The sequence below is a fragment of the Podarcis liolepis genome, assembly GCF_965112155.1.
Source record: "Podarcis liolepis genome assembly, chromosome: 7".
Classification (NCBI taxonomy): domain Eukaryota; kingdom Metazoa; phylum Chordata; class Lepidosauria; order Squamata; family Lacertidae; genus Podarcis; species Podarcis liolepis.
The window spans coordinates 20,632,265-20,648,152 of NC_139561.1; the positions used below are offsets into that span (position 1 = coordinate 20,632,265).

The following is a 15,888-nucleotide window of genomic DNA, read 5'->3' on the forward strand; positions in this document are numbered from 1 at the left end:
TGGCCATCTGTCACAGATGCTTTAGCTGAGATTTCTGCATTGCAGGGGGTTGGACTAGATGACCCCTGGGGTCCCTTCCAACTCTACAATTCTATGATTTTATTGGGAAGGCTACACCCATGATCTGAGAGCAACAGCAACTCTCCTCAGATGTAATTCCTAGCAACTGGCGTTCAGAGGCATTCTGCCTCCAGCAGTGGAGATGAGACATAGCCATGGTTGTTAGTAGTCACTGACGAGATTTATCCTCCAATTAAAAAAAAAACAACTTACTTGGATTTGTTTTTTGCAGCTTTCACCTGAAGCAATTTCTGCAGCAGTTTAAAAAGATCGCGAATGCAGAAGGACACCAGGGTATTGAACACTAAACAGGACAGAAAACAAACCTATGTAACCAGACATAACACTTCCTTTGCAGTAAGGAACAAAACAGTTCTAGATCACAGACAGGGCTGTGTATGTGTGTTTGTGAGCACACGCATGTGTGTTTTATCTCTAAACTTCTGCAATTAGGATTAATTTGACATCAACCCTCCTAGGAATCTCAGTGACAACTTATATTGCTTAAAAAGCAACATCCCAGTCCTCAAGGCGATGAGGATAATGTTGACAATACAAATTTTGGTAAAAAGGGGGGAATGGGTGTGGGAAGATGAGAACAGGACTTAAATTGATCAAGGAGCTTTAAAGGGGGGGTTAAAAAAAGTGGGCCAGCACTATTAAATAGAGTGAACTGGAAGGTCAGCAGCATCTGACACTTAAGAATCACACAAAAGAAGTAAAATCCTAATTTGCATGTGAGTCTGAAAACATTTGCATCTTTTATCTCAAGACCTACCTGACTGCCCTGTTATAAACAAACAAACAAATCATTTTGCAAAATGCCCAGCTGCCTAAATGAATGCATGCACCTACTGGGCCAATTATTATGTCATCAATGCAGCACCCTTGAGTACAACTCAGAGGTGTGTGTGTGTGTGTGTGTGTGTGTGTGTGTGTGTACACGCAGAGATACACAAGGAGTATATTAGAATGTGTGGGGCACCCCCTGCAGAACCATTTGGGTAGGTGAAGTAGCACTACAAAGTTTTAGCAATAACTGATGCTCCTTTGGCTCCCCCTGCTGGAATGGCTCCTGTATAGCCAGAGGGGTAGCTCTTAAATACCCTGCTTTATACAGTCATACCTCATGTTGCGTTAGGTTCGTGTTGCAGCTTTTCAGCTTGCAAATGTGGGAAGTGCACATGCATCTGAGCGCAGAAGCACTCTATCGCTCTGCGCATGCGCGCAGAAGCAGTGCTCTAGTTACGGACTTTTTTGGGTGCTAACAGCACCCCGGAACAGATCGAGTCCGTAACTAGAGGTACCACTGTACAGGATAATATGGTAACTATACAGGCCTCTCTGGCAATGCTCATCTTTTCTTTTTCTTTTTTTATAAAATATTTATTAAAGTTTCAGAAAAAGGAAAAACAAGAAATACAAAAGTAAAAGACAAAAATAAAAATACAAGAAAAATACAGAATAAAAAAAATAAGTACACTTACAAAAAAAGAAAAAAAAGAAAAATAAAAAATCAACCTTTCCATATCTTACATTCATATCCTTGTTTCCCTGACCTCCTCATACCTCCCTTTTTTGTGTTCCAATTCAATTAATTAATTAATTCAGCAATTTCTTTCCCTCCTCATTATCCTGATCTTTGATCTTAATATATTATAACATTAAATTTTTACCTATTTAGAAATCCAATTTTTCCATATTCTTTTATATCATTACAGCTAGAAACCGCTTAACTTCAATCAAACATCATTCTAACATTCATTAATTTTGCAAGCAGTGCTCATCTTTTCGTGGGGTGGACATGCCCTTACTATTTCTATTTTTAATTAATTTTTAATATATTACTAGATAAGCATTTTGTATTATACGCTGTTTTATATTTTCCAGCTTTTAACATAGGAAGTTGCCTTATATGGTGCCAGGTAATTTGTCCACCCAGCTCAGAACAATTTGCACTGATTAGCAGCAGCACTCCTGAGTTTCAAAGAGGGATCTTTTCCCAGCTCTGCCACTGGGAACTGAATCTGAGACCTTCTCCCAAAGCAGGTGCTTTGCCCCTTCGCTACAGGACTTCCCCTGGGGCAGAGGGAACTGACTACAGGCACCTTTACAGAAAGGAAGTGCACTCTCAATGGACACCCTGCCGGCACAAGGGAAAATGGGGGTCCTCCTACTTAATCTCACCTTGGAGGCAAAGCTTGAGAGGCAGCAGTTAAGCCTCCTCCGATACTGGTAGAGTGAACAGTACATAATAAACAAAGGAAGAATGTTCCTGGTGATGCTACTTTGACCTGCACTTGCAGCAGTAGAATCACATGACACAGGATCTTTTCGGACTACACCGTCCAAACTGCAGAAGGAACAACTATGGGTTTTAACGACTTGCATGCATTTTGGTTTGGGAAGGCTTTCCTCAAAGGGTGACCCAGCCCTTTTATATAGTACCAGCTATGCAACAACGGGACGCAGGTGGCGCTGAGGGTTAAACCACTGAGCCTAGGACTTGCCGATCAGAAGGTCAGCGGTTCGAATCCCCGCGACAGGGTGAGCTCCCATTGCTTGGTCCCTGCTCTTGCCAACCTAGCAGTTCAAAAGCACCTCAAAGTGCAAGTAGATAAATAGGTACCGCTCTGGTGGGAAGGTAAACGGCGTTTCCGTGCGCTGCTCTGGTTCGCCAGAAGTGGCTAAGTCATGCTGGCCACATGACGCGGAAGCTGTACGCCGGCTCCCTCGGCCAATAAAGCGAGATGAGCACTGCAACCCCAGAGTCAGTCACGACTGGACCTAATGGTCAGGGGTCCCTTTACCTTTACGCAACTGCAGAAATGTTTGTCATTTCGCTTCTACTGCTTATTTAAGCTACCCCTTTTCCTGTTTCATCTTACTGTAGCTCCGAAGCATTTTAGGAATCTTCAAATAAAGGAATAAAAATAGTGACACCCACACACCCCGACACCAGACATTATAGTCCTTGAATGGAGAACACTAGCAGTTTAAGGTTCTGGATCAGCCGTCTCTTTGATGTGCCAGTTTCTAGATGTAACAGGTTTGTTTCCTGATGGATTTCAAATACAGGAACACAGGTAGCTGCCTTACGCAGAGTCGGACCATTGGACCATTCAGCTCAGTACTGTCTACCCTCACTGGCATCAGCTCTCCAGGGTTTCAGGGAGTCTCTCCCAGGCCCATCTGGAGATGAAGGGATGAAACCTGGGACCTTCTGCAAGCAAATCAGATGCTCTGCCACTGAGCTATGACCGCTCCCCATTCATCCTCCTATATTGTGAATGGTAAAGGTAAAGGGGCCCCTGACCATTAGGTCCAGTCGTGACCGACGCTGGGGTTGCGGCGCTCATCTTGCTTTATTGGCCGAGGGACCCGGCGTACAACTTCCAGGTCATGTGGCCAGCATGACTAAGCCGCTTCTGGCAAACCAGAGCAGCACATGGAAACGCTGTTTACCTTCCCGCCGGAGTGGTACCTATTTATCTACTTGCACTTTGACGTGCTTTCGAACTGCTAGGTTGGCAGGAGCAGGGACCGAGCAATGGGAGCTCACCCCGTCGCGGGGATTCAAACCGCTGACCTTCTGATCAGCAAGTCCTAGGCTCTGTGGTTTAACTCACAGCACCACCCGCATTGTGAATGGTATAGTCCAGTAAACCAGTGTGTCACACAATTCCGCTGCATGAGTAGGTTCTCTATTACCACCAGGGGCGAAAGGCAAGCATGAGAAGTGCTGGAAGCTCACCTGTGCCATCAGTGACTTTGTACTTGCCGGGTTCCAGCCCCGAGGCATCCCCCTTGGCTGTTACCACGCAGGCTTTGAAAGCCTGGGTGATCTCGTGGAAGAGCTTTGCTGTGAGCTGCTTCTGGAGAAAAGAGGACAGAGCAATGGGAAGATGATTAAGGAGAGACAGACAGACACAGCTTTCTTCGCATTATTAAAAATTAAGACGAGGAATGTGGAAACCGACAGTCCCAGGGTGTAACAGTTCAGCCACCTTTGACACGCTAGATATTAACACCAAAGGGAGCGTGCCGCAGCTTTTCTTAGGATACTTGCTATAGGATGGGCATAAGGACAGGTGATCATCACCCCAATTTAATCAGCGCTACCCTTAAAAAACAGAGTGGGAAGGAAATCAAACCGCCTCATCTCTTGCCTCTGCAGCTGCTTTCCAATGCTCCACCATCTTCAAATTTACATTGATGAAGTCCACTTTTTTCCGTTTGCTGGTTTGCTCTTCTTCATCATCTTCATCATCACTGGCTTCCTGCAAAAGATTTTACAATGGCGCCGTGAGGTTATCATACGGACATAATAAGCAGTCGGCAGCAGGTTTTTCAGATACCTGGAAGGCAGATTTGGAAGAGGACTCTCTGCCTGTGTATTCCATCCCTCAAATGCCAGGGGAAGCTCAATGGTTACAGCACATGCTTGGCTAAAAATAAACAGAGCACATGCTTTGCGTGCAAAAGGTCCCAGAGTTTCAATCGTTGACATGCTTATGTAGGGCTGGAAAAGCCCAGCCTCATCCAAAACCTTGGAGACCTGATGGTAATCTCCACGGTCCTTTTCCCCTACTCTTCAAGAGGTTTTGGGCTACAACTCCCCCCCACACCCCAAAATCATGGTGGGCAGTCAGGGACGGAGAAAATAGTGGTCTTAAAGCCTCTGGAGTTTGATAAAAGTGCCAAGGTGTCACAGCACAGAATGGCTGCCACGAGCAGCCAAAGTGTTATTTAAAAAAGGCAACAGTACTCCATAGTAGTGAGTACTGTCAGAACAGAAGCCCTGATTATATCACATAAACAGTCGTGGCTTCCTCCAGCGAATCCTGGGAAGTGCCACTTGTTTTTGTTTTAATTGATATTTAATTGAAAGGCTTACACTTATACAGAAATGTGATAAAAGGAATTTTTAAAAAATGTGGAAAGAAAAAACGTGCCCAAAGTACAGTGTAATGCAGGCTTCCTCAACCTCGGCCCTCCAGATGTTTTGAGACTACAATTCCCATCATCCCTGACCACTAGTCCTGCTAGCTAGGGATCATGGGAGTTGTAGGCCAAAAACATCTGGAGGGCAGAGGTTGAGGAAGCCTGGTGTAATACATTAAGGAAATTCAATTTCATTTCTACAGCTTATGGTATAGATATAAGTGATATTATTATCCTTACATATGGCTGCTAATAATCTACAGCATTCTGTATAAACCTGTTACAGATATCATTATATTTGTCCAAACAAAGTCTACGTCCATAGGCAATCCATTCATACACTGCAAGTGTTATCATGTTGTCAATCCATTGATTGGAAAGTGTCATTTGTTAAGGGTGCTGAAAGTTGTTAGGAGACCCCCATTCCTCTGACAGTACTACTATCCCCAAGAGTGATTTAACAAGCAATTCTTCTTTCCTGAAATTCTGGGAATTGTAGCTCTGTGAGAGGAATAGGGGTCTCTTAACAACTTTCACCACCCTTCATAAATGTCACTTCCCAAAATTGTTTGGGGTAAGCTATGATTGTTTAAACTGGCATAATAGTGCTTTAAATGTGGGCCTAACAAGTCTATTAATTTCAGTGTGTAAAGTAAAACTTAGTTGGCTAGAACCCTCCAGTCTTAATCTCTGGCCCAGTAATACTCTGGAGTAATACAAACAAAAAATAACCATGATACAAATTTAGGGTACCTGGAGAAAAAACATTCCGGAAAACCCACATCATTACTCTTAAGCTTTTTCCTAGAGCTCATGACGGCCGCTAAAATTTTTGCTAGGATACTTACGAGCTCCAGAGGGTGACCTCTGTAAGGAATTTTATCCAGGATATATATAGCCATCGTAAACCCTTGTACAATCTAACAGTACTCATGTGCCAACCAATTCAACCACTGAAGCACATTTATGGGCTGAATCTATCAACCAACAGCACTCTATTGTAGATGAGGTAAGATAATTTTGCTTTCAAGAGATTACGAAGCACAAGCTAGCTACCACAAGACCCACCAGTGATGGCCACCAATGAGGATGGCTTCAGAAAAAAAAACTATATGGAGTAATTCATATGGAGAGAGCTATCAAGGGCTGCTAGGCCACAATGGCTATGTTTGGCCTCCGCCGATGGGGAACGTTATGCCTCTTAATGAAGACCAGCTGCTGGGAATCAGAAAAGGGGAGAATGCTGCTGTGCTCAGATCCTGCTTTCAAAGAAGTATCAGGTTGCCCACTATGAAAACAGGATGCTGAACTAGCAGGGCAACAGGCCTGATCCAGCCCATTCCAAGAACAGTCTTCCCAGGAGCTCTGGGAGGCCTTGCTCTTGGGTCTACTGAGACATGACAGGTGATGAGAGACAAGGCCTTTTCTGTTAAAAACCCATTTCCCCAAACTGCCTGCCTCAAGAGGTGCAAATGGTGTCATCTATTTCCTTCATAGCATCAAGGGCATTTTTGACCAAACACCAAGGCTTAATAATAATAATAATAATAATAATAATAATAATAATAATAATAGGAATAATACTACTAATAATATTTGGAATAATAATAAAGTTGGAAGCCACTCTGGGCAGCTTCCAACAAATTGAAACACAGCAAGACATCAAACATCAAAATATTCCCTAGCCTTCAGATGTCTTCTAAAGGCCTTTGGTCGAGGTTCAATCTGACTCCCTCTCCCCTTTCATAAGAACTTGCATGAAAGTGGCCTCCCAATTTTTTTCACAGGCCCATATAAGTTCAGCACAAACAGTTGGGCCTGGTGAGCATTTAAGGTCCCCAACCCTAATCTGCGGGTTGCCATCTGATTAGATTTTGTTCTGATCCTGATCGGATTTTAGGATGCATTTTAATTGACTGCCTGATTTTATGTTAATGTGTTATATATTTGATGTTAGCTACTCTGAGCCCAGTTTTGGCCGGGGTATAAATAATTATAATTATAACGCATCTCCTCAACATCTGATGGGAGGGCACCCCACAGGACAGGCGCCACTACCGAGAAGGCCCTCTGCCTGGTTCCCGGTAACCTCACTTCTCTCCACTTGCAGGCTGAACAATGGGGGTGGAAAAGCTCCTGCTGCTGCTCTTTTATCTTATCTTGTTGCTCTGTGGTGCATTGTTTTATTGGTGTAGTTTTATTTTAAGGATTTGGTTATTTTTTAAAAATTGGCTACCACTAAATATTAAAATGACAACTACATCCTACTCAGAGAACACCCAGTGAAATAAATGGGCGTAAGACAGCCAGCCTCATTCATTCCAGTATTCAGCTATATTTTATTCAGTGTAGACCTACTGAAATTAATTGACACAGCTTACTCATTTTTATTAATTTCAGGGGCCTATTCCAAGTAAGATTTAGTTGACCAACACCCTATCAATGTTAGAAACTCAGATATATAAGCCAGTTGCCAAAAGCACCTCTAACTTAGGTTACGGTCTATCCCTCCTCTCTTTTTATTACAATTACAAAGCAAAAATTGAATTGTATATATTGTCAATGTTAATATATTTAATGATTCAGTTGCACATTTTACCAATTCCAGTCATCTTTTTTCAAAACATGCAAACTAATACACAATTCACACCAGTGACACATTTTCAATATCACATTTTTAATAGCAATTGCTACTGGGACACTATAAACCTATATGGGTTAGCAATAGTGGCCAACCATGTCATTTGAATAACTAATATTTATAAATACCAGTATGTGTGTGTGTGCACGCACATTATATAAAATATTGTGCTACACTTGTATGTAACACAGCTTTGTATGTCTGTAATATTTTATGTAGTGCTAGTGCTAAATCCATAAACCAATTATAAGTGGCATCATGATCATTACAATAGCTTAACACTAATTCATTTGCTAAGATTACTGCACAATTTATTACAAGTACTGTGACAAGGACAAAAAACTGCAAAGTTTGTTACAAAAAGTGAATGAATAAATTGAACTTACATGTTTAATTTTGCTTATACAATAAAAAATATTGGTACCATACTTCAGTTTTGAAAATAGTTTTTCTTTTTAAAAGTCTGGTCTTCCAATATGCTCTATAGCAACATTCTTCCACCACAAATTAATTGCATTTTCAGGATTGAAAACCTCCAGGTTGGGGCCATTCATTTGGATCATTAGTAAGTCGTCAACGATAGTCACAAGCGGAATATTCCAAATGTCTGTTTTAATCAGATTTAACTGGTTAAAGCCCCTCTCACATTCTGCAGTACTAAGTGGGAGAACCTGCAAAAAGTTCAAAACTTTACATATATTAATATATGAATCAGAAGCTGTTGACTCTGCTTGAAGACGCTGCCAAGCTTCTTCACATGTGATGACTCTCTTATTCCGAGCCCACACTTTAAAATCCTGATATTCCTCCATGATGGCTTCCTTGTCAACTTTTACATTGATAGGCAATGCTTGCATCAGTTCACTCAATTCTTTTTCTCCATGGTTACTTGTAGACGAGTCCCTTTCACCGACTGGCTCGGGTACATTGCATGGGTCAAATATTTCCACATTTCGTAGAACTTTATCATTTCTGATACTGTCCAATCGTTTGTCTATTCCTTCCACAATTGAACTCAGCAAGACACGTCGATCTTCCTCAAAGCACTCAATTTCACTTGCACTACGAACAATTTTCACACCTCTGTACACTAACACACCATCTTCCAATTGCACAGTACTTTCGAATTTTCGCAGCTGAGGGCCACTTCCTTTCACCATCCTCCGCAGCCTTTCTCTCGCTGAAGCCAAACTGATTTCAACATCATTAACCGACACACACTTCCTCTGAAACGCCTCAGATAGTCTCGCGAGTGTGTTCGAAACATCGTGCATGAGAAACAAAAACCTTACAAACCGTTCCGACTTCAAACGCTCCAAGTACTCCTTCAGTTCTGACTCTGAACCAGAACCACTCACAATCTGCTCCAAATCTGCCACCACTAGTGGGAGATTGTTTGCCAATGCCTTCACAACACGGTTCTTTGACTGCAACCAGCTGGTTCTGCGAATACCTATGTGGCGAAGCGCTTTTTCGCTCAGTACTTCATCGATATCTTTCAGCACCTTCGCTCTTTCAGGACGACTGTAGTAAAATGTGTATATACCACATACAACCTCTTCGGCGACCCTAGCAAATTTCACACACTTGAAGGCATCACCTATCGCAAGCTCCAGTCGGTGAGCTACACAATGAACTGCCACTAAACCTGGACAGTTGTCCTGGAACTGTTTTGCTACGCCAGACACAGTCCCCATATTAGCACCGGTCCCATCGAAACTTATCGCTGTTAGCTTGCTTTTCCAGTCAGGTACGTAATCACGGAGAACTGACTCGATTGTAGATGTCCCACCTGTTGCATTCTCACTAGTACATTCCCTAATGGCTCCATAACTGCACTTCAGTCCACCTTCAAATATATAATAAAAGTAAATTATGTCAGCTGCGACAGCCAACCTATCCGTTGAGCCGTCAGCCAAAATCCCAAAGAACTCTGCTTTACTCAATTTGTCCCTGAGGTCCAGGCGCAGGCTTTCGGCAATGTAATGCACGATCTGTTTCGCCGTCTCGTCATCCGTGTGCGCCTCGCCTAGTCTCATACCAATCTTCCTCAGGAGCGCACATATCATTGGGAAGAGCTCAAATGAAAGGTTCTCCTTTGCAACGAAGTATGCAATGTTGAACAGCTTCTCCACCTTCGTGCGCAAATCACTGTCCATTGTTTTTAATGCCTGTGCCATTGGACTTGACTTGGCAGATTCATCTGCTTGGTGAGCAGCAGATGCACCATGTTTTCTTATCTGAAAAAGTTAAGGAAAATGAAATTTTTATTATTATTATTATTATTATTATTATTATTATTATTATTATTATCATCATCATCATCATTCCTAAACCACTTTGAAATTTAAATTTTAAAAAATCTCAAAGTGGTTTACAACATGGGTAGGCAAACTAAAGCCCGAGGGCCGGATCCGGCCCAATCGCCTTCTAAATCCGACCCGCAGTCAGTCCGGGAATTAGCAAGTTTTTACATGAGTAGAATGTGTCATTTTATTTAAAATGCATCTCTGGGTTATCTGTGGGGTATAGGAATTAATTCATCCCCCCCCCAAAAAAATATAGTCCGGCCCCCCACAAGGCCTGAGGGACAGTGGACCGGCCCCCTGCTAAAAAGGTTTGCTGACCCCTGCTTTAAAACATCAAACAAAACATTCCAGGATAAAACATTACTGAACAGCCCTTGTCTGCCTTTCTGCAGTCTATCTCTGCTCATGGTAGTAGGAGGAATGGCAATTCAATTCCAACAGCAAGTGAGGCTTGATGTGCAGCACTTGGACAACCAGCCTTGGGGCTCCATGGGCTCTGAAACATCAGCCATGGGAGCCTGGCCCAATTACCCTGCTGGTGGTATCACAGCCCCAGTCTCAGTCAGCTCCTCCTCTGCCAACTCTCTGAGCGCAAGGAAGACTCTTCAGGTCATTCATGAGAGAGAGAATGAAGAGTCCTGCCCGCCCCACATAGACTTTGTAAAAGTTTGTGGCATTATTAATTACAGATAAGAGCATGCTGCAATTTTTAAAACAGGAACAGATGAGACCATATGGGCAAGAAACAAATGAACAACCCACCCTAGAGCATTCGCCACTTTTGTTTCATCAAAGAGATAGTAAAGCAGTAGGCTCTTTGCCTGAATCCATGGAGTCTCGCAAGGATAATGTTGCACGAAAAACAGAAAGACAAAAAATAGAGGAGCTGTGCAGATATAGCACCCACCTCAGGCTATAATTCTTCATAGGTTTCCATCATTTTTGATGCAGTAGTAGAGCAGCAAGTTAAGACATATGCAAGCTAGGAGGTGTTTGTGCCTATGTCTGGTTTTAGCTGCAAAAGTAACTTGCAGCCTAATAATAACAAGGAAAAAATGGTCATATTAAAATCTGCCACTGTTAATGGCTGATTTCCTCCTAGCTTTCCTGCAGCTGGAAGTTTGGCCATTAAGCACAACTTGCAACCACCAGCTGGTTGCAAGCACAACTTGAAACCACTTACTGGTTACTAACAAAGCTGCAGCCTTCTGGGTGATTGTACATATGCAATTAGCATGTGCAAAGTGAATATGAATGTAAAAAGCGCTTTTATTTGTAGAACCTTCCTTAACATTGCAAACTGGTGTAAGTGTCCAAGACTGGTGTGAAGCTGCTCTTAGTAGGGCGCATCCACACGACTATGGCCACAATTGCAAGTTTAGCTCTAGGGCTTTACTGGATGGTGTATTAAGAGTTTTGGATTTTTTACTTGAACAAAAGAGAGTAATGTGCCCAAAAGCAAACGTTTTAAGCCTAATCCTTATTCATGCCACAATGCATCCATAGCGATTCCACAAGTGCATCACTGTGCTGGTGGTACGTTAGAAGGTGGAAACATAGGAGAATGCAAATGACAACTGAATGAGTCCCATAGTTATGCCAAACAAGGATCCCTTCTCAGGAAAATTAAATAAAAAACCTTGTGCACCTTAAGTCAAATTTAAATATACAGTGGTACCTCAGGTTACATACGCTTCAGGTTACAGACTCCACTAACCCAGAAATAGTGCTTCAGGTTAAGAACTTTGCTTCAGGTTGAGAACAGAAATTGTGCTCTGGCGGTGTGGCAGCAGCGGGAGGCCCCATTAGCTAAAGTGGTGCTTCAGGTTAAGAACAGTTTCAGGTTAAGTACGGACCTACAGAACGAATTAAGTACTTAACCTGAGGTACCACTGTACATTTGTTATACAAAAACATGGGGTTGACTTTAAAGTCCAACTTCCCATCAAGGGACCTAGCATCCCCTAAGTTCATTTTTTGGTCAGAGAATGAGCGGAGGGCAGGAACCAGGAGGCAAATGCAAGGCTGATCTTTACTGTTCTGTTTGCAAATGCAGGGAGGTGGGGAAGGAAGCCCAGAGCAGAAGTCTCTAACCAGTTCAAAGACACATGGAAATTGCCCAGCCCTTTAGCCAGGGACCACCCAAAAGCATCATGCAAAAGTCGAACAAATGGGTTGTGCATGTAAATCAGAGATCAAATTTCTCATCCCAAACATCCTTAAAAGTCTGTCAATCATAGATTAGGATACACGTTAATTGCTTTCCTGGAGAATTCTATTTAAATGCTGTTCTCATTTATCCATAGAGTCTATGGACAAAGAACTGTCTCCATTTACATAGCAGATACCCCTTTGTCAGGTCCATTTTTTAATATATATATTTTTGCAGAGGGCTGGCAGAAGTTAAACCATTTACAGGTTTGAGGTATTTGCAAGTGAAAAGAACTCAGCCAGTCTATATTGGGAAAGTTTTTATCAAGACCTTCCTGTTACCTATTTCGGAGGGTGTCTCACAGTTCCACTGGAGGCTAAAAATACCCCTGCTTTTGACCTGTCTAAGTTATATCCACTAAAATAAATTGTCTATTTTTCAAGGGGATATTTCCTAAATTGTTGAAGGTTGAAGGATTGGAATTTGGGGGGGGGGGAGAGGCTGCTAGGTGTTTGCCCCTTAAAATTTGTGTAACACATTCAAAGCACCACAATTAACAGGAAACTAAAGTACTATCTTAAAGATTTCAAAATATAGTTACAAAGGAGGTAACTATAGAATGTGCATTTAATAACGCAGAACCGCTAACAAAAAGAATCTTAAACATTTCAAAAGGAGACATTGCTAAAGGATATAATATATAATATAAACTGTACATTTAAAACAGCATAATTAACAAGAGAATAAAATACTATCATGAGCATAGAATATATCCTGCTTTTCACAGCATCTGGATCTTAAAGCAGCTTCTGGACTCCCCATCCCTGAGAGTTTAAATCACTTAGTCCTCTTAAGTCAGATGTCACTCACTTCCTTTCATCACAAAACTGTCACATTTAGCAAATGTAGAAAATTGAATATGCAGAATAGAACTATAAACTCACCGTTTCATTATTAAATGTTGCACGGTCTTTCTCAAAACTTGCATCCTCGGCCTGGGAAAACTCTTTGCAGACACAGCATATAATAACATCCATAAAACATCTCCAGCCATGGACTTTCTTGCTCGCCTCCAAGGTCTTCCTCTTGGGTCCCACTGCCTTCCGAGGCCAGGCAGGTGACAAGAGACAAGGCCTTTTCTGTCATGGCCTGTCTCCCATAATTCTCTGCCTCAAGAGGTGCAAATGGTGACACCGTGTTTTCTTCATAGCATCAAGAGTTCCCCTCCCTCCCCACCGGAGATTGAGGCTTCATGCCGCCATTTTGTTTTATCGTTGTGTGGTGTATTGTTTTACTGTGATCTGTTTTTAAGGAATCAATGCTTTCTAAATTGCCATTTTAAAATGTAGTTGTAGCCAACCAAATCCTACTCAGAGAACACCCGCTGAAATACATGGGCCTAAGACAGACAGCCCCATTCATTTCAGTGGGTGGTATTCAGCTAAGTTTTATTCAGCATAGACATGCTGAAATTAATGGACATAGCTTACACATTTTCATTAATTTCAATGGGTCTATTCCAAGTAACATTTAGCTGAGCACCACGCAATGGGTCTAACCTAAGTAAGGACTAACAGTGCATCAGTATTTTTTTTTACTTGTGGAAAGGCAGAGTTATTGTTTTGTTATTTTTTAACTATTTATTTCTGTTTTTACCTTGTATTTTTATATTGTGAATCACCCTGCAATCTTACGATGAAGGGCGGTATATAAGTCAAATAAATAAAATGATTAGTCACTTGTTACAAAAAACAAAGAAACCTGTATCCAAACTCATGAAAAAGAGTCAAGATGAAGCAAAAAACATAACATAGAATGGCTTAAAACAAAGCCATTACAAAGACCCATAAACAGACCCATTGAAGCAGCAAAACATTAGGAAGAACTTCCTGACAGTAAGAGCTGTTCGACAGTGGAATTTGCTGCTAAGGAGTGTGGTGGAGTCTCCTTCTTTGGAGGTCTTTAAGCAGAGGCTGGACAGCCATATGTCAGGAGTGCTCTGATGGTGTTTCCTGCTTGGCAGGGGGTTGGACTCGATGGCCCTTGTGGTCTATTCCAACTCTATGATTCTATGAAAACCTTAGCAGCAGAAAGCAGGAATAAACTGAAATATTCACCATAATCTGTCAAATACCATGGGGAACAGAGAGGTATTCAATGGGCACTAAAATGATGTTAAGGGCAGCACTAGATGGACCTGATGCAACTGTCCAAGTGCATCACTGAAAATCAGCTTATATATGTTTTTTAAAAACAGAAACAAATCACCTCTAGTTTTTCAGGCAACACGTGAAGCCCATCCTCTTCATCAGAGCTATCGGAGGCATCAAAATTCAGCAGCGTGCGGTCGTTTTCTTCCAAGAATTTGTAAAATTCCGGATCCCGTTCCTTCAACCGGGAGAGCTGATCTTTGTGTTGGGAAGCTTTCCCTGTCTTCACTTTCCTAATCAGGGGAGAGGAATTGTGGTTTCTTTAAAATAAAATAAAAATCAAGAGCTGACTTTGAAAGTACAGAGATTTACAAACAATTGCTTATAACTCGGGTTAAGAACTTAATTCGTTCTGGAGGTCCATTCTTAACCTGAAACTGTTCTTAACCTTAGATTAGCTTCAACCAGAGCCAGGGCTTTTTCAACACTGGCTCCAGCCTGGTGGAACGCTCTGCCTCACGAGACCAGGGCCCTGCAGAATCTGATTTCTTTCCGCAGGGCCTGTAAGACACAAGTTGTTCCGCCTGGCCTTTGGCTTGGAGCTAATTTGAGTCCCTCCCCCTTTTTCTTTTTCCTTTCTCCTCCTGTGATGAGGCTGCATTTTAATGTATCAATATTTTAATGTTGTATTTTAATCTTGTTTTTAAGTTGTATTTATTCAACTTGTTTTTATTATTGCTTGTTAGCTGGCCTGAGCCCGGCATTCGCTGGAGAGGGTGGGGTATAAATTATAATTATTATTATTATTATTAACCTGAGGCACCACTTTAGCTAATGGGGCCTCCGCTGCTGCTGCACCGCCAGAGCACGATTTCTATTCTCATCCTGAAGCAAAGTTCTTAACTCAAGGTACTATTTCTGGGTTAGCGGAGTCTGTAACCCGAGGTACCACTGTACAATTTCAGGGGTTTGGCACACAACCGTTTGGAATTGTAACTAATTTAAAAAGAGCCTGGCTGCTGGATCAGGCCAAAGGCCTATCTAGTCCAGCATCCTGTTCTCACAGCAGCCAGCCAGATGCTTATAGGGAACTTGCAAGCAAGACCCAAACACAGCAGTACTCTCCTGCCTCTAACTGCGCAGAAATAGCACAGTCATTGTGGCTAGAAGGCAACGATAGCCTCAATCTCCATGTCTTTCTCTAATCCTCTCTTAAAGTTGGGGACCATCCCTGCCTCCTGGGAGATCAAATTCCATAGTCTATGTGCTGCACGGAGTACTTTTTAAAAATCTGCCCTGAACCTTCCAAGATTCAGCTTCACTGCATGTCCACGAGTTCTAGTGTTATGGGAGAGGCAGAAAGTATTTCCTCTACCCATGTTCTCCATGCCATGCATAATTTTATAATCTTGTGTCATGTCACCTCTTATTCGCCTTTCCTCTATCTTTTTTTAATTTCAGTGGGTCCCCTCTAAGTACATCTGAATACAGTCGTACCTTGCTTTTCAAACAGCTTAGTTCCCGAACGTTTTGGCTCCCAAACGCCGCAAAACCCAGAAGTGAGTGTTCCGGTTTGCGAACTATTTTTGGAAGCCGAATGTTCAGCGGGGCGTCCGCGGCTTCTGGTTGGCT

General features: G+C 42.2%; 1 protein-coding gene across 7 annotated transcripts in view; it reads right to left on the reverse strand.

Annotated features, from left to right (window-relative positions):
* The window catches only part of NOC2L (NOC2 like nucleolar associated transcriptional repressor), a 125,304-nt gene that overhangs the window by 53,955 nt on the left and 55,461 nt on the right, over positions 1 to 15,888 (reverse strand). For 3 of the 7 annotated variants that reach the window (XR_014528395.1, XM_083512971.1, XM_083512972.1), the window contains 4 exons: positions 14,375 to 14,549; positions 4,230 to 4,340; positions 3,815 to 3,935; positions 274 to 364 (listed from right to left, as the gene is read on the reverse strand). Coding sequence is in view for 6 of the 7 variants with exons in the window: in XM_083512971.1 (XP_083369097.1) it covers positions 274 to 364; positions 3,815 to 3,935; positions 4,230 to 4,340; positions 14,375 to 14,549 (498 nt within the window). In the remaining variant the exon portion in view is untranslated. Of the gene's footprint in view, positions 1 to 273; positions 365 to 3,814; positions 3,936 to 4,229; positions 4,341 to 7,504; positions 9,886 to 13,050; positions 13,968 to 14,374; positions 14,577 to 15,888 lie in introns of those variants that run through there. The other 4 variants (XM_083512970.1, XM_083512975.1, XM_083512973.1 and 1 more) reach the window with 4 other exon arrangements.